At 36.7% G+C, this 19,000-nt stretch overlaps 1 protein-coding gene across 11 annotated transcripts in view; it reads left to right on the top strand.

Annotated features, from left to right (window-relative positions):
* CCSER2 (coiled-coil serine rich protein 2) overlaps positions 1-19,000 on the top strand; it is a 150,451-nt gene that overhangs the window by 60,392 nt on the left and 71,059 nt on the right. For 10 of the 11 annotated variants that reach the window (XR_009005608.1, XM_057530571.1, XM_057530570.1 and 7 more), the window contains 2 exons: positions 8,978-9,068; positions 17,603-17,765. Coding sequence is in view for 10 of the 11 variants with exons in the window: in XM_057530571.1 (XP_057386554.1) it covers positions 8,978-9,068; positions 17,603-17,765 (254 nt within the window). In the remaining variant the exon portion in view is untranslated. Of the gene's footprint in view, positions 1-8,977; positions 9,069-16,753; positions 16,899-17,602; positions 17,766-19,000 lie in introns of those variants that run through there. The other variant, XM_007174575.2, reaches the window with a different exon arrangement.

The following is a 19,000-nucleotide window of genomic DNA, read 5'->3' as shown; positions in this document are numbered from 1 at the left end:
TGGGGAGGGGCATATGGGAAAGGCCGGTCTCAATGATAATTGGAATGCAGATTGTTGCAGCAATTCTGGGAAATGGTTTAGCAGTTTCTTATGAAGTTAAACATAAACTCACTATATCACCGAACAGTCCTACTCACTTGGGTATTTACTCTAGAGAAATGACATCTTTTTTTTTTTTTTTTTAATATTTATTTATTTATTTACTTGGCTGTGCCGGGTCTCAGCTGCGGTGGGCTCTTAGTTGTGGCATGTGGGATCTAGTTCCCTGACCAGGGATCGAACCCAGGCCCCCTGCAATGGGAGTGAGAAGTCTTAACCACTGGACCACCAGGGAAGTCCCGAGAAATGAAATCTTATATTCACACAAAAACCTGTACATGAATGTTCATAGTAGCTTTATTTATAATAACTAAACACTGGAAAAACCAGTTTACTTCAGTGAGTAAATGGATGCACAAACTGTTACATCCGTGCAATGGAATGCTATTCACTAGTAAAAAGTAATGAGTTACTGATATATTCAATGATTTAGATTAATCATAAAGGCATTCTGCCGAGTGAAATAAGCCAGTCCCAAAAGGTTACATACTGTATGATTGCATTTATATGACATTCTTAAAAAACACAACTATAGTGATGGAGAACAGATCATTGTCTGCTAGGGGTGGTGGGTGGGAGAGGGTGTAATTAAAACTGGATAGGACAAGGAACTTTCTTTGGGTGAAGAAATTGTTATGTGTCCTGATTATATTGGTGATTACACAAACTTATATGTGTTTTAAAATTCATAAACTGTATGCCAAAAGAAAAAATTAATTTTACTGCATGGTGATGAATACAAACTGGTGATGAAGTCCTTTATTTGCCAGAAACATTTAGGCTTTCTTCAGTGTATTACTGAAGGAGAAACTTGTTAAGGAAGCACTGGCCCACCATCTCAGTTCACTCTTTTTGAATGGAAAAGCATTCTCAGAGACCAAGGAAGTTCTGTGGCACTTCTGCTCATATGTGTTTAGTCAGGGTTTTAATTCCAGTGAGACTTGTGGGAAGCCTCTGGAAGCCAGACAGTATACAAACTTATGTTTTCATTGTCATACTCCCAGCTAATGGCTGCGCTAGATCGTCTCCCAGGTGTATGTGGATGTTGGCTCCCAACAGATGCAGGCTTGCCAGTGAGAGGAAGAGCCTGCCATCACAAACATGGAAGAGAAACACTTTCCCATGTTGCAGTCTCCATGCTTACATGGCTTCCTTTCTTCCTATAATAATGCATTTCCTAGGCTGTGCAAATGACAGATTTCTACACTAGTGAAGAAAAATTATAATAATTTTTTTTCTTATCTGTTTGCCTGAATCCTTTCTGAAAGGTCTAATAATATCTCTGATACAACTCTTCTCAAAATCTGATATTGGAGAAACAGAGACCTTCTATGGAAATGTGGGAAGAACTGTCTAAGACAGATATTAGAATCCAGTCTTCTCAGTCAGCATTGTGTCTCTTGTCAAACTCATTATTCAACAACTTTTAGTTGTCATCTATGTGATAGTGACTCCCACACCTCAGCTCCACTCCCCTGTATATTTAGTTGTCTGGTGGACATGTCTTCTTGAAGATGCAGCAGGCATGTCAAAACTGTCAGGTTCTAATATTATTTATTAATTTTTTATCTCCTATCAGATCTGGTCATCCTTTTTCAGTACTTTATTTCAGTGAATGGGAATCACCCACCTGTTTCTAAATCCAGGAACCAAGGAGTCATTCATGGCTCTTTCTTTACTTCTTAGTTAACTTTGGTTCTTTAGATCCTAACTCCTCAGTGTGTCTTATAATTGCTATTCTTTCATTGTCACTGACACTAATTAATATCAGGCTGCTGTCATATGTCACATGGATTCTGCAGTAGCTACAAAACTGCTTTTTTTTTTCCCCATTTAAATCCATTGTCTACACTGTAACCAGAATAATGTTTCTTTAATGCAAATTTCAATTTGTCACTTCTTAAAACTCAATAGTCATATCCCTGTCATTGAGATACAGTCCAAACTCCTTAAGATGGCTGAAATAGTTGTTCATGATGTAGATATATTTCTGTCCCTTCCCCTTACACTCTGTTTGAGTGTTGTCTTAGTTCTAGCTACTGTAACAAAATACCGTAGGCTGAGTGGCTTGAACAGAGGCATTTATTTTTTACAGTTTTGGAGTCTGGAAGTCCTAGATCAAGGTGTTGGCAGATTCAGTTCCTAGTGAAGGCCCTCTTCACCCTTTAACAGAATCCTCACATGGTGGGGAGAGAGAGTGTGTGCTCTGGTCTCTTTTGCTTCCTCTAAGGACACTAATCCCATCATCGGGTCCCCACCATCATGACCTTGTCTAAACCTAATTATCTCCCAAAGGCCATATTTCCAAATATCCTCATGTTGAGGGTTAGAGCTTCAACATATGAATTTTGGGGGGGATGCACACACAAACATTCAGTCCATAACAAGTGTTAATGAGCTACTTGAAGTTATTTGAATAGAGCAGGTCAGCATACTATGTCCTGTAAGCGAAATTTGACCAACCACCAGTTTTTTTCACAGCCTGCAAACTAAGAATGCTTTTTACACTTCCAGAGGTTACACTTTAAATGGTTATATAAGTACCTACATAATATACTTGATTTTCTCTGTAGGCTTGCAAAATCTGAAATACTTTTCACCTTTTAAAAAGTTTTTGCCAACGTTTGGAATAGATTATGCTTTTTGCTTCCTTGCCCTTACCATACTGTTTAAGCAGAATATAGTCTCCTCTTCCACGTTCTAGAGGCTGAATTTGTTGTTTCTTAGGTTGTCTTGCCTTGAATTTGTTTTATTTAAAAATATTTTTTAATTTTATTTTTTAAATTTTTAAATTTTTTGAACATCTTTATTGGAGTATAATTGCTTTACAATGGTCTGTTAGTTTCTGCTTTATAACAAAGTGAATCAGCTATACATATACATATATCCCCATATCTCCTCCCTCTTGTGTCTCCCTCCCACCCTCCCTATCCCACCCCTCTAGGTGGTCACAAAGCACCCAGCTGATCTCCCTGTGCTATGTGGCTGCTTCCCACTAGCTATCTATTTTACATTTGGTAGTGTATATATGTCCATGCCACTCTCTCACTTCGTCCCAGCTTACCCTTCCCCCTCCCCATGTCCTCAAGTCCATTCTCTGCATCTGCGTCTTTATTCCTGTCCTGCCCCTAGGTTCTTCAGAACCTTTTTTTTTTTTTTTTTTAGATTCCATATATATGTGTTAGCATACGGTATTTGTTTTTCTCTGACTTCCCTCTGTATGACAGACTCTAGGTCCATCCACCTCACTACAAATAACTCAATTTCATTTCTTTTTATGGCTGAGTAATATTCCATTGTATATATGTGCCACGTCTTCTTTATCCATTCATCTGTCGATGGACACTTAGGTTGCTTCCACGTCCTGGCTTTGTAAATAGAGCTGCATTGAACATTGTGGTGCATGACTCTTTTTGAATTAAGGTTTTTTCAGGGTATATGCCCAGTAGTGGGATTGCTGGGTCATATGGTAATTCTATTTTTAGTTTTTTAAGGAACCTCCATACTGTTCTCCATAGTGGCTGTATCAATTTACATTCCCACCAACAGTGCAAGAGGGTTCCCTTTTCTCCACACCCTCTCCAGCATTTATTGTTTGTAGATTTTTTGATGATGACCATTCTGACCGGTGTGAGGTGATACCTCATTGTAGTTTTGATTTGCATTTCTCTAATGATTAGTGATGTTGAGCATCCTTTCATGTGTTTGTTGGAAATCTGTATATCTTCTTTGGATAAATGTCTGTTTAGGTCTTCTGCCCATTTTTGGATTGGGTTGTTTGTTTTTTTGGTATTGAGCTGCATGAGCTGCTTGTAAATTTTGGAAATTAATCCTTTGTCAGTTGCTTCATTTGCAAATATTTTCTCCCATTCTGAGGGTTGTCTTTTCATCTTGTTTGTGTTTTCCTTTGCTATGCAAAAGCTTTTAGGTTTCATTAGGTCCCATTTGTTTATTTTTGTTTTTATTTCCATTTCTCTAGGAGGTGGGTTAAAATGGATCTTGTTGTGATTTATGTCATAGAGTGTTCTGCCTATGTTTTCCTCTAAGAGTTTTATAGTGTCTGGCATTACATTTAGGTCTTTAATCCATTTTGAGTTTATTTCTGTGTATGGTGTTAGGGAGTGTTCTAATTTCATTCTTTTACATGTAGCTGTCCAGTTTTCCGAGCACCACTTATTGAAGAGGCTGTCTTTTCTCCATTGTATATTCTTGCCTCCTTTATCAAAAATAAGGTGACCATATGTGTGTGGGTTTATCTCTGGTCCTTCTGTCCTGTTCCATTGATCTATATTTCTGTTTTTGTGCCAGTACCATACTGTCTTGATTACTGTAGCTTTGTAGTATAGTCTGAAGTCTGGGAGCCTGATTCCTCCAGCTCTGTTTTTCTTAAGATTGCTTTGGCTATTTGGGGTCTTTTGTGTTTCCATACAAATTGTGAAATTTTTTGTTCTAGTTCTGTGAAAAATGCCATTGGTAGTTTGATAGGGATTGCACTGAATCTGTAGATTGCTTTGGGTAGTATAGTCATTTTCACAATGTTGATTCTTCCAATCCAAGAACATGGTATATCTCTCCATCTGTTTGTATCACCTTTAATTTCTTTCATAGTATCTTACAGTTTTCTGCATACAGGTCTTTTGTCCCTTTAGGTAGGTTTATTCCTAGGTATTTTATTCTTTTTGTTGCAATTGAATTTGTTTTAGATTGACTCTGATTTGCCAAGATATATATCCATGTGATATACCCTCATGGCACTTGGGAATATCATACTGTGAAGGAATTGTCTGTTTGAGGGGAGACAAGTAAACTTGGAGGGTTGTTGTGACTTTGTTAAATTAACATTTGTTAAATAGAGCCCCAAGATGTTGGCTGGTAAACCCCAATTCAACAAAAGACCACAAGGGAAATTGAAATAGAGAAGTTTATTACTCTCAGGTACTGGAGGAAGTACATGGCCTGCCTGCAGGGGCCATATGGGAAAACGTGGCATGCCCCGAGGAGCCATACAAGGAAGGGCAAACAGAGTGGCAGGAACCTGGGGCACATGCTTTTATTATTAGGGTCTGTGGCTGGAGTGCTTTTAGGTTCCTGGGCTAAGGCTCGATTGGACAGTTCAAACCAAGTAGTGCAGGGTTTTGGTAAGCTCGGCGGTGGTCTTATCTAAGGTTTCACAAGGGGCAGTCCCTGGGAGGCAGGGGAGACTGTTGCTCACAAGAGCTGCTGGAGAAGTCCTGTTAGGAATTTACATTTGCTTGTGACTCTGGAACTCTTATCTAGGGCAGGCCCCTGCAGACTTCTTGGTCACAGAAAATGGATGCCAAGGCAGCAATATCATGGAGTAGTTTAGCAAACTCTCAAGATAGGGACTGTCTTTTTACATGAATATATCGTGTACCCAGAATTGTGCCTTGCATATACTGGTTTTCATATGTGTTGAATTTTTGATGGTATGTCTTGCGGTTGCCACATGGAGGCAGGATCAACTCCCCTCCCCCCAGATTTGTTCAGTGTCGAGAAAGATGATGCCACACGTGTAGCAAGAGAATGTGAAAACATTTATTATTCACATAGTGAGACTTTTTGGGAACACCAGGACAGACACCCAAACTAGTCCAGAATGGCTCGAGTGAAGAGGGGAGAGGCAGGTGGCTCTGGTTATTATTGTGGTTAGGGGTGGGCTGGGTTCAGGATTCCCACATGCAGGCTAGATTTGTGTGGTTTGAACTTCCCTGCTGTTGCCAAGGGAGGTTCACATTTTTTAGTGTGAAGTTTTGCTTATTATAAAAGCAGTATGTCCTTACTACAAAATCAAAAAAAGTGTAACAAGTCAAAATCAAAAAGAATACAAAGAACATAAGCACATGTTATCTCACATAGTGGAAAATAATAACAGTTCTTTGGTTTATCAGCATTCAGACATTTAAATGTATTTTTCAGCATTAAAGATGGAGTCATATTGTACATATATAATTGCTTCCCCCCCACCATTTTACAGAGCATCTTTCCATATGTCTAGATAAATTTCTGAAATATCATATATAATGATTTATTGATGAGTGTTAACTTGAAGCATAAATATGGATGGTTTTCCCTTTCTGTAATTATTGCTAACTGTGTCCCCCTTCCTTTTCCATTGAGCTTTCTTAGTAACTTCTCAAAGTGATACAATTTTTTCACCACTTCTGAATTCATTAGAACAGGCTCATTCCCATTCCCTAAGACTATGTTTTTAAATCTTCGTTATAAAATGAAACCTACAGAAAACCCTACAAAACAAATGTAGACTTTAGTTAGTTATTAAAAGTAGAACACCTTTTTGGCAGTGGTGGCAGTGCTCCTTTTGCTGACTGGTGCGTCTCAGCAAGCCCTACTTTGGACTTAGAAAATGAGGTTCTATTGCCTTTGATTCTTTGCTGTGTCTTTAGTTGTCAGATTTGGCCTGGGGTGCCCAACATCATCTTGTTTCACACATATTCATACAAATAGCCAAATGTTTTAAATTGAAGATATGATTTTAGGAGTAAAATTATATAAGTTATAATACTTATTGCAGAAAATGAGAAAATACAGGTACTCTAATCAGAAAAAAAAGAAGAAGAAAAAGAAAAATCTCATAATCCTAAAATAGTTAACCTGTGTTTTGGTTTTCTTCTAAGTTTTTTCCAATGCATATTATACAATGTTTTTTTCGTAAAATGGATAATTCTATATATGCTGTTTTAGAGACATGATTTTTTTTTTCCATTTAACATGTAGGCCTTTTCAGTGGAAGAAATGTATCTTTTATTTTAAGATGAAAAACATCTTGTGTTCATATTGATACTTCCCACTTATACTCAGGAACATAACATAGAATTTTTACTTAATTTCATTGTTTTTTACATCTTTATTTTCTTTTTCCTAAGATGAGAATCCATTTTTCAGCAAATACCAATATACACAAGTCTCAGAATAACAACATCATTATTACCATCTGTAATGTAATTACTGAAAATAGTTTGAGGATTTTTTTCCCCCACTTGAAATAGTTTCTCTCTGAGTGTTATACCATCAACTTGATATACAGATTCATTTATTTCAATTTAATGTTGACATTTAGGGATTCGTTGAAACATTATTTGTAAGAGCAAAAGATTGGAAACAAACTAGTTCGTATTTTTCCCAAATTAACATCTTTCTATGTCTGTAAATATATTTTTATTATCTTTTTTTAAGAATAACATCGTATTCTGTTATATGACTATATCATACTTCCTGTTTAACCATTTTTCTGTTGTTGGACATTTAGCTCATTTCTACTTTTTTTGCCATTCTGTCCAATGCTACAATAACCACACTTATACATATATTTTTTGCATTTGTCTGTTTCTACAGGATAAATTCTTAGGAGGGAAGACTTTGCCTTTTTAAAAAAGGTTTTAGCTAAATTTTAACAAATTGGCCTCCAGAAGGTTTGTATGAATACTAGATTCCTCTAAATCATGATAAATCCACATTGGTGTGGTAGCATTCTTTCCTACATTGTATTTATTGGCCGTTTATTTTCTATTTATTTTGTGAATTGTCCATTATGGCCTTTGCCAGTTTTTTTTTTCCATATTCATTTTTTTGCTTGATTTTTTTTAGGAAGACTGTTTTAAGGACAGCAAATATTTCATAATGGAAAGAGGTTCTGCAAAATACTTTTTCTTAAGCCAAGGTTAAATAATTATACAGTTTTTTTGTTTGTTTTAAATAATAACAATTATTCCAATTACTCTTAGTTCTCAGTGGATCCTGGAAGGAAGGCCCAACACAAAATTGAAAAGATTTGTGTGGAATATCCAATATAGGGAACACTTCTAATTTTATTCATATTATCTGTAATAAAGTAGATATTCCCCTTCTGTGAGTGTTTTTCAAGGTCGTAATCTCTCAGTCCCATTTAAAGATTTGTGAATTTGTGATCTTTTTACTTATATATACTAAAGCAAGATCTTGCAGTATTAGATCAGTTTTTGGATTGGAGGGATTCACTAGTGGGCTATAGGTCAAACTGAGTTCATTACCTTAAACTTAGTTTTTGTTTATTTAGTTATTTAGACTTCAGAATAAGAGTCTTCTAAAGCAAAACAGTACTTTTCTAAGGATAGATAATAGCTAACAAGATTGCAAATAGAACCCAAGAGGGACTGCTTATAACCAATTTGAGTAGTCCAGTCCTACTGTAGAGAAAGAACAAATTAAGGTAAACCAAGGAAGTAATAGTGGTGCTGAAAGTAGTAGTAGCAGCAGTGTGTGGCTCAGGAAAGGAAATGTAATAATGACATCATTAAAGACTCACTTCATTAATTTACGTAAGTAGTCAGATTCCTAGAGATAATAAAATACCACCTCCCATACCAAATATGAATACATCTTGTGAGATTGTTTACCATTTTTGATTATTCATGTTATCAGGGAAGTTGTTAAAAGCATGGACTCAGAAGATTGACCTCCTGTTGTTCACATTCTGTTTTGGCCAGGGATTTAGATTTTCTCTGCATTAGTTTCATCGTGTATAATATGGAGATTATACTAGTCACTAAATCATAGTGAAGACTAAAGAAATCAATATCTGTGAAGTGCTTAGAACAGTATCTTGCAGATAGTGAGCACTGTGTAAATTTTAAAAAATACAAATAAAAATCTACTGGTGGGGAAGAAGACTAGGAAAAGGATGTTACAAATAGCTTAACCAAGTAAACCAGTTGAATCTTTTTTTTTTTTTATTTTATCTTTAAAATCTATTCTTAACCACACAAACATTGAGTAAAATAAGATTCTCATATAGTGATGTTCAAAAATAATGATTACACTGAGCTAGGTTATAGCATTTTTTTTCTGCTTTTGTTTACAGGATATTCTGAATAATCTTGAATCATGTGACCTTGAGGATGATGACCTTATGCTTGATGTGGATCTGCCTGAGGATGCACCTCTTGAGAATGGTAGGGGGGACAATATTGAACCTTCAGAAGTATATAGTTGAGCTACTTGACTATATCCAATTTGGTATTTGTTATTTACAGACTTCATTATCTCTATGGTGGTAGCCTTTTCAGGCTGAGAATTTATCTTAAGTGATGTTAAAGAGGTTCATTTGCAAAATTATTTAAATGTTTAAAACCTGACTTTGTAGGTCTTAGGTATAACTCTGTATGATCCAATAAGATTGTATACCTATATCCTAAAGTATCTGGTAGATAGGATTTGTCCTTTTTTCCCTTTGTCTTATCCAATTTTTTATTCCTTTGTCTCATTTTGATTTTAAGAAAACATAAATTTAGAGAAAAAGATATCATTTGACTTGTAAAACAGCAGCAAAAACCATTAAGTTAATACGTACTTTAAAAAAATCAATTCTGGGAAAATGGTGACCTGAATGAATCATTCTATCCTTTTTTTTTTTTTTAATTTTATTTATTTATTTATTTATGGCTGTGTTGGGTCTTCGTTTCTGTGCGAGGGCTTTCTCTAGTTGCGGCAAGTGGGGGCCACTCTTCATCGCGGTGCGCGGGCCTCTCACTATCACGGCCTCTCTTGTTGCGGAGCACAGGCTCCAGATGCGCAGGCTCAGTAATTGTGGCTCACGGGCTTAGTTGGTGGCTCACGGGCTTAGTTGCTCCGCGGCATGTGGGATCTTCCCAGACCAGGGCTCGAACCCGCATCCCCTGCATTGGCAGGCAGATTCTCAACCACTGCGCCACCAGGGAAGCCCCATTCTATCCTTTTTACTCTCAAATCTGGTCTGTCTTCATCTCTGGATCCCAGTAACTGCTGGAGTGGGGCTTTAGATAATCCATGTGCAAGAGGGGCCTAGGTGCTTTTGCCCCCACTGCCATAGCATTTGAAGGATTTTCTGTCTTAAAGACTTGTCAGGAACCAGAGACCAGCCTAGGAATCCTCTGGTGCAAGGGTTGAAATGAGGGTCCTCCTGGAAGAAGAGTCTCAGAGAGCTATGGATTCCCTGTTAGTCAACATTTGTCAGGTTTCTTAGGCCTTCCAGGGTCCAGGGATGAACTAAAAAGGGTAATGAAGTCCTTTTTATACATGATGCTAGAAAAATGCAAGGATATTTCAGAGAGGGTGGTTGGTTGTTGTAGTGCTTCATCGAGGTACAAGGAGCCTGCTTGCTGTTTACTTTTGTCATATTGGTCAGGGTTGTTTTGTTTGTTTTTTCTTTTCCCCTGCTGCCAGGATGCTGTATAATAATCACTCTTAGAATCTCAGTGGCTTTCAAAACAAACATTTATTGTTCTCATTCATGGATCTTTGTATTAGCTGGGACAGCTCAGGCTGTGGGACTGAGTTCAGGTCTACTCCTTGCTTCTTCATTTTGAAACCAGGACTCCTTGGAGCAGGTTGTGCTCATGGCAGATGGCAGAAGGACAACAGGGTGAGGAGAAGCATGCGTATAGTGTCTCTTAAAGTCTTCACTTAGAACCAGCACAGTGTTACTTCTGCCCACATTCTGTTGACCAAAGCAAGTTACATGGCCAAGCCTAAGACCCGTGCGACTGGGAGGTATACTATATTCACAGTGCGAATCTCTGCGGCAGAGGACATTGGATGTATAAGTCTATTGAAGGACAGAGTGTAGAGCTGAGAACAGTATCTACTCTACCACAGGGGTAGAGACTGTTACATCTTCTTGTGGTTCTGCTGTCACTTGGGATACTCTAGCAATCAGTGCTGAGTTCTAGTCAACTGAGAAAGAAAAATCACAGCCAGTACCCAGGAAGAGGAACAGGGAAAACAGCAGAACTCCTGGGATTAGAGTGGCCGAAAGAGATAATAATGAGAGCACTTAGACAGATTCAATTGCAGCACAATGCTTTCTGGAGCTTATTATAAAAGAAGATTTCCCAACAAAACAGTTCAATCGATGACAGAAAGCATAGTTGAAATCTGAATTAGTGGCCTAGAAGATCAAGTGGAAAAGTATTTTAGAACACAGAAGAAAAACGTAAACCGTTAATGATTATAAGGGAAAAAATAATGAGACTTTATGATCCAGGAGATTTAATGTGAAGTTTTAAGGGCTGGTAGTGAGGAATGAAGGATTTACCTCTGTGGAATAAATTATCTAATGCATTTTACTTTGACAGAACTATAACAACTTCTCTTTGGAAACCTTAGCTAAACCAGGAAGTAGAGAGATGGCATTGGTCTTAGCGCCTGCCTCATCTTTAGAGCACAACAAAAAGTTATCCATATATTAGGTAAAAGTAGAATCACAAGGCAATTTAAAGTTTCTGAGGTCTTGGTTGGGGACTTGTGAAAAGTAGGAGGGAACTCCGGAGATATAACATCTCACATATATTATAGATTTTCCTAGGAGAAGGCAAACAAGTATTGATTATTTTGAGCTAATTGAACACTGAAGAAAGCAGAACCTGGATCTAAAATATGTAGCCTTCAGAGGCACCAAAGATAAAACAGTATTTAGATTTGGTACTACTGGGAAGGAGGGAATGACTATTCTCTTTATAGGTCTGAGGTCCTGAATGACTATACCCACTGCCACTGAGTTTTTATTGACAGGATAGGAATGTTACAAGGACTAGTACAAGGTTTAAGGAGTCTTCTAATATACTTAGACTATTGGTTTTAGTTCCCTTTAGCTTCTGGTTTTTGAAGCTATTATGCAAATTTGGGTAGAGTTTTGGATGGATCACTCTGGATTTTATGGGTTCAGCCCCACTAATTCTGCCAATATTAGTGGAATTTTTGTCAACAAGAAGACTGGCACCTTGTTGAGATCTTTAGTTTGGGTTTGATTTGGACACAAGTTTGCTGTGACTTTATTATGAATAGGGCAGTCATCTGGGATTTCAAGGAAGAGGCCATGAAGAGAATATTTAGCTGGCAATTGCATTTGTGTACCTATTAAGGTAGCATATGTGGTAGCACAGACAAGGAAAGAATGTTTGTTGGTCAAATGTTTCTTGGACAGTTATGGGCTAGGACTTGGGAACTGTCTGAGTTATTGGAGATAGCTACACTGGGTGGTTTAGTGACACTGAGGGGGAGGTTATATAATAGTCACAGGGTTTAAAGTTGATATTATAGTGCTTATATCAATAATATATTTGCAGGGTTGTCCTTTACTGTTTAGAAAATTTTATCTTTGAGTTTAGGTGTAAAACCTGAAATTGGGTGCTTGATTTTTCCCTCAGAACACTTTGACTAATCACCCACTTATTTTTTCTCTTTTATTTCTTAGGCAATGCAAGACAGTTTTTCAGTGCCCTGCTATTTATCTATAAGTGTATCAAGAGACTCCTTTCTCCAGTGTTTAATTTACTGGGGTGGAGGCATCTCGTTATATGTGAAGGACATCATTTTATTCTGAGTCTTATTCTGCTTTTTTCTAAGTCTCTTTCCAAGCACTGGAAGTCTGGCAAGTGAGGAGGGAGACGAGGTCACATCTCTTTCAGAATCTATTCCTGAATGCTATCTGATGGTGTTAGTCTATCTGTGAAATCTCTAGTGGGTTTATTCTTCCTTTGCTTACAGAACTGAATCAGAGCCCAGTCTACGTTCACAGAAAAGACTTTGTTGACAGCCTCTGAAAGTCCTTTTCTAACTTCTGATTTCCTCTGCAATTGATGGAGTTCAGGACACACGACCCCAAAATATGGCACCTTGGCATATTGAATATTTTAAGCTGAAGGAGTTTGAGAAAATGGCAGAAGCAGAAAAGTCACTCTGATTTCCTCCCCCTCTTGCCCATCTTCCCTGAAACAGGTCATAAAACTGTCATGTGAGAGGTGCCTTCCCCATACCTAGAGGAAAGGAGCATCCTTATCTCTGAAGACAAAGTTAGACCAAGAAGATCCTAACAAACAGGCCTTGCTAAAGTTTCCCCCAGTTTACCACACTTAGACTCCTTAACCTGTCACATTCCTCCTTGACTGTCTACTCTTCATCAAGCCTAGAATAAAAATATACAGGTCTGTTTCTTTGGGTCTTCATTTCCTCATGAAGGCTCCCATTGTCACATATTAAATAAATTTGTATGCTTTTCTCCCATTAATCTATCTTGTCAGCTTTATTTTCAGGCCCTAAGAGAGTTGAGAAAAACTTTCCTCCTCTACACAATCGTGGGTTCTTAAGTCAACTTTAGGTTTTTCACACTGTGCTTTTTCTATTCTGTTTTTATGTACCTAGATTTCCTTCTAATGTATGAACTAATTGGTATAGATCTGGAGGCCCTGGATTATCAGTTGCTAAAAGTATTCTAAATTCTTCTGGAAATTTCTCCCAATCTTGTTTAGACCTTAGAAAGTCTGTAGCTATGACTCTCAGCTCAGGATGAGACCACATCCAAGTCAACCTTAAGAGAATCTTCCATCTTCTGAAGGAAGGTTCACTTTAAGAGGCATAGAGCTTTTTAGGTTTCTGGTCAGCTTGAGGGGTAGGGAAAGAGGTTAAAGGGAGAGATGGGGCAGAGGGAAACTGAACGTAGAATGAAGGAAGAGGAATAAAAGGAAAAAGGACTTTAGATTTGAGTAGCAATTTGGGAGGATCTAAAAAGAGAGATCATTTTCTTTTATATTTTTCTTTTACCTTGGTCAAGGAATCTCTTAAGGAAATTTTGGAATCTGAATTTCTTTTAGCAGACCAGTGGGTATTTGAGATTTGCTTGCTTTTTGTTCTAAAGTGTCTCTCATATGAACAATTTGGTTATACCAAAGGCATAGTTGTATTGTTTTATTCTCTTGCTCAGAAACTTCTAATGGTCACTCATTGCCTACAGATTAAAGCGTAGCATTTGGCACATTCATAGCATCATCCTTAGGTTTATGAAATTTCCATAGTATACATTTTCTTAGGTGTGATCTTTCTTCTACTCGTTCTGTTTTAAACTTTTCTCTGTTGAAAAAGATGTCTTTCTAATTACTTTCTGAATCCTACCCCATCAAATTATGGTGCCTATTAAATTGCACTTACTTCATGTTATTAATATATTTCCTAAGGCCACTTTTTTGCTAAACATTTTATTGAGATATAGTCATATGAGGTCAGTAGTATTGTCCTTTACCACTTTCCAATTACTGTATTTTCTTCTGGAAATTTATCTTTCTTTTTCTGTACTAATGGCTTTTAGTAATAACAACTTCATGATTTTTTTTTTAAAAAGAGCTTTTCTTCTTTCAACCAAATTTCATTTTAAAAGCTTTCTTGTTCAGATTGTAAAACCTCCTGCATGACACATTCTTTCCAGACTTTCTGATGTATAATTTCTTCCTGCTATCTTCATAGCCAGTTGTTAGTCATAGATAGAAATACTACCTTTGTCAGCCATTATCTTCTTAGGACTTTAAGTTATTAGAAAGAATCTAGGTTACTTTTGGCGTCATATTTCGTTCTTTATCAAATCAGAAGAAATGGGTATGATGAGTGTTAGACATAGGCATCTCCATATCCCATACCTTTCAGTTAGCTATGTTAGATTCTCTTTCCCTCATCACAGGGTAGAAGTCCTGAAAATTCTGTCTCCTACTCATAGTAAAAAACCTACTAAAATCTGCCGTTTACTTTGGGAGCTAGAAAGCCCCTTCAGAAGGCGTTTATTTATTCTCTATTCCTAAACTCATAATTAGGGTCAAATCTGGTGTGTAGATAGTTTTTTTTTTTTTTTTTTTTTTTTTTAATGAGGATCTTGAATCAGATGCGTATGTTTGATTGATTGATTGATTGATTGATTGATTTTGGCTGTGTTGCGTCTTCGTTTCTGTGCGAGGGCTTTCTCCAGTTGTGGCAAGCGGGGGCCACTCTTCATCGCGATGTGCGGGCCTCTTTCGTTGCGGAGCACAGGCTCCAAACGCGCAGGCTCAGCAGTTGTGGCTCACGGGCCCAGCCGCTCCGCGGCATGTGGGATCTTCCCAGGCCAGGGCTCGAACCCGTGTCCCCTGCATTAGCAGGCAGACTCTCAACCACTGCGCCACCAGGGAAGCCCCTGTAGATAGTTTTGATCAACATATTGGTTAAAATTTTTTTTGGAAAGCCTTTAGGTTTGCCTCATCCTTCCCAATGATATTACACATTCAGAAGGACTTATTTCCTTTCTTAGTCTTGTTTGTCCTGTTCCTTCATTGGCTCTGGAAACTGGCTTTAAATTAACTCCATCTTGTAATTTTATTGGCTTTCCATTTTATTTTCTATGTTATTTCTTTTTCTCTGCCCTTAGTCTTTTCTAAGAAATGACCACTAATGTTATTTCGCATTCTATTCTTAGTAACATTTTAAAGTATCAAAACATGATCGATGGGTACTGCAGGTAGTAGTATAAGCAGGACCCTTCCTTCCTTCAGAGTCTTGGAGGAGACATTTTTCTGAGAGTTTAAGCCCCCCTCTGTCCCAATTCTAACAAGAGTGTTTTGTAGTCATGGAAAATATTTGTTTCCGGTGCCTATTTGTCAGTTATGCTGATGGTTGAGTTCATGTTTCAATGAAAGTGCTTTATTTGGAGCCTGTGTGTATTACCAACAATCTTTAGTAAATACAAAAGCAGCACATCATTTTCTGCATTATAATTTCCCACAGTATTTAACCCCATCTCCTGACCTGTTTTCCTGGTTAGTTTGCTTCTTATTACTCTGAGTGCACTGTGTGGATGATATACTAATTATATATCAGATTCTTATTACAGAATTTCTTTTTTGGGGAGTGAATGGAATTTTACCTGTGTGAATTAAGAATAGATATGAATTCAGATTTAAAAGTAGATATAGATTATCCCTCAGCTATATAGAATTGCTTAACCTAAAGTAACATTTTAATGCCATGTAGAAATACTTAAGGAACTTAACTGAGTCTGTGAGTATAATGTGAATGTCAACTAAAAGCATTTTTAAGCCTTCTTAGGATTATTTTTCAATTTATTTTTCTTTTGCTGTCTTATTTTCTCCTCCTTACTTTTGTGGCATAATGGTCACCATGCCTTTATTTACCTAACAGTCCGGTTTTCTTTATTGAACTTTAAAAAAATATGTATATCTTAATTTATCCCAATAAGATGATGAGAAATTGTTAGAAATAATTTCAAATGTAAGTCTTCTTTAAAAAATTTTTCTTTAAAAAGAATTTTTTTAAACTATAAAACCTATTGTTTTTTTCCCCAAATTGATTTCTCTAATGGAAATTTTCTAATAAACAAAATTTCAATGTCTTTTAGAACCTTATTTAAATTGTTACTCATATACAAGTAATGTGTTCACAGTGAGTTCAGTGTATATGAGAACTGAACATATACACTTTATATCAACCTTTTTTTGGAGTGGGGAAGTTTGTTTTTATCTGGTATACTGTAATTATACACTTTCCATGTATCAAATTCAGGTTTAGGTTAAGTTAAAACAATCATTTAAATAGTGAGTTGTTTTTTTTTTTTTTTAATTGGGGAGGATTAGGTTGATTTCTAAAGCTTTCTTATCACAAGGGATTCTGAACATGCAGGATTTGAACTTTCTCATGTAATAATTCTCAGACTAGAGAAACCTTTCCTGTTGCTGCTTTGGGTTAGTGTTTAGTTGTATTTTTAGTAACAGTCTTAACTCAGAGGCTATGTAAGCACTGAATGAAGATGGAGTCACAGGGTAAACTGGGCTTGCTTCCCACAGGGAGGGCTGGGAGTTGAGCAGGAAGGAAGGCCTGTTTGTCAGTGCCTTGTATGCAGCTATGTCTGAGTAGGCAGCAAGCGACACAATGTCTCCCTTGTACAAAGTAACTCTCTTAGTGAGTGCTCAGATATGTGAGGAAAAAGTGTTTGGGTAAGTGAAGGAGAAGCTTGGGGTGTTTCAAAGAAATTCTTTTCATGTTTTTATGGCATTTGGATTTCAGGGAGTGTACTGTTTGTTGCTGCAAAGTACTGGCTTTGTTTTCAGTGGCATTTTAGAATTTTTGAACAAGCTCTACTATCGGCAGATTGGAGCGTTTTACTTTCTAAAACTGTGAGCTTAATTTAAAAAATATGATTTGTTTATGATGAAGAGTTAATTTGTGCTTCTTGAAATCAGTAAAAATTAATTGTGGCATTCATTTTTAGGAATGAGTTCTCTACCAGACTTTAAATCTTCTACTTTTTCTTGTCATTTTCATTCTGAAGTCAGAACCAACTACTGATAATGATGAAAACCACTTAAAACTGACTACTGGTGTTTAAAATGTATAATGTTGATTTCAAGGATAATTTGCTTGTTTTAAAACAGTAGGACTGTTGTTACTTAAGTGACTGTGATAATGAAAGTTCTATAATTTACTTCAGTTTGAATAATATAAAGTTCGGTTTTCACTGAAAGAACTAGTCATTTTTCTTCTGGAAATCTTAATTTTGTGCTTAGCTAACATAAATGGCTGGTATTTTTAGAATATTACTTTTATATTTTCAGCAGCATTTAATTATTGAGCTATAAGTAGTTAGCTTTTATAGAGTGTGTGTACATGTTTCTAGTGTTTCACTTTTGAATTTGTCTAGTGGAGTGTGACAATATGAACCGCTTTGACCGATCAGACAGAAATGTTCGGCAGTCTCAAGAAGGATTTTGGAAAAGGCCACCCCAGAGGTGGAGTGGACAGGAACATTACCACCTTAGCCATCCTGACCACTATCATCACTATGGAAAAAGTGACTTGAGCAGGTGAGTCTAATGTCAATTATATTTTCTATCTTGCTAGTTTTGAATCATATTTCCCCCCACCCCTCAAAACTGTTTTTCGTCTTTGTTTTTAGAGGCACCAAAAAACATTTCAAGTTATATGTGGTACTAACTGGAATAATATGTCTAATTCTTTTCTTTTGGCTCAAATCTTTTTTCATTAGCTTTGTCGTGAATATAAACATTTATGTCTGCTGTTTGAACTTTAAACTTTTGTGTGATTTTCTAGTTCTTATTTGGGAATGATCGGAGATGTTGACTTTGTTGAAGTTTATTATGTTTAAGATATTAATGTGTAAAATTAGTGCCAAGTGATTTGTCTTCTTTTGCTTATATAATAAATTGAAATTTTAAAATTCCTCAAGTACTATACTAGAATACTTTTTCTTTTTGAAGTGTAGCATAGTCTTTAATTTGGTCAGACCTTATGTATAGTGTGGCTGTGTAGTCATTCAAACCTGGGGTCAAACCCTGGCCTGGTACAACTTAGGTTTGTGAGCTTAGGTAATTTTTTAACCCCTCTCTACTTCAGTTTACCATCTGTAAAACATACTTAATAATACCTTTCTCTCAGTGTTCAAGGATCAGGGATAAAAGTGCCTGGAATAGTGTCTGACTTACTATAGACACCCGATGGCAGTTATTAATTTTTTTCATTTTTACTCTGTCATCTCATTCTCCTAGGGACTTGAGGTCCTTTTGGAGCACATTTACAATACAAATAATAAAATTGGGATAAAGACATAATGGAAGGGGGGAAACTTAAGGCACTGTATAGTTCTTGAAGTAAGAAAAAAAAATTAAGATTCCTTGCAGCAAAAGCAAAGAACAAAACTTGAACAAAACTTGAAGATTTATAATATACATAAGATAAAGGGTATGTTTCTCAATTAATTTGCTTTTATGAGATAGAAACCTGAAAGCAGTTGCTTTGCATGAGTTCTTATAAGGAGAATACCTTGTGATATAGTGGACAGGTCTCAGACAGCTTCCCAAAGTAGAAATAATGATAAATTCCTTAAGTCTGTTTTTTCTTTATGTTCTTCAATTCATGCTACAAAAAACTCTAAGTGAGAAAAGGCAGTTGTACGGTGGATCATGAAACAGTGAGGTCCAACTAAAGATCCTTCTGTTGGTAAAATTTGATGCCAGGATAAAATTTAGAAGATCTAGAAGAATGTAGGGAGTACATACCCTTCCAGGCATTATTTTGGCTG

Source organism: Balaenoptera acutorostrata, chromosome 16 (genome assembly GCF_949987535.1).
Source record: "Balaenoptera acutorostrata chromosome 16, mBalAcu1.1, whole genome shotgun sequence".
In the NCBI taxonomy this organism is placed as follows: Eukaryota; Metazoa; Chordata; class Mammalia; order Artiodactyla; family Balaenopteridae; genus Balaenoptera; species Balaenoptera acutorostrata.
Note: the sequence above shows the minus strand (reverse complement) of the source record. Positions and strands in the feature narration are given on the sequence as shown.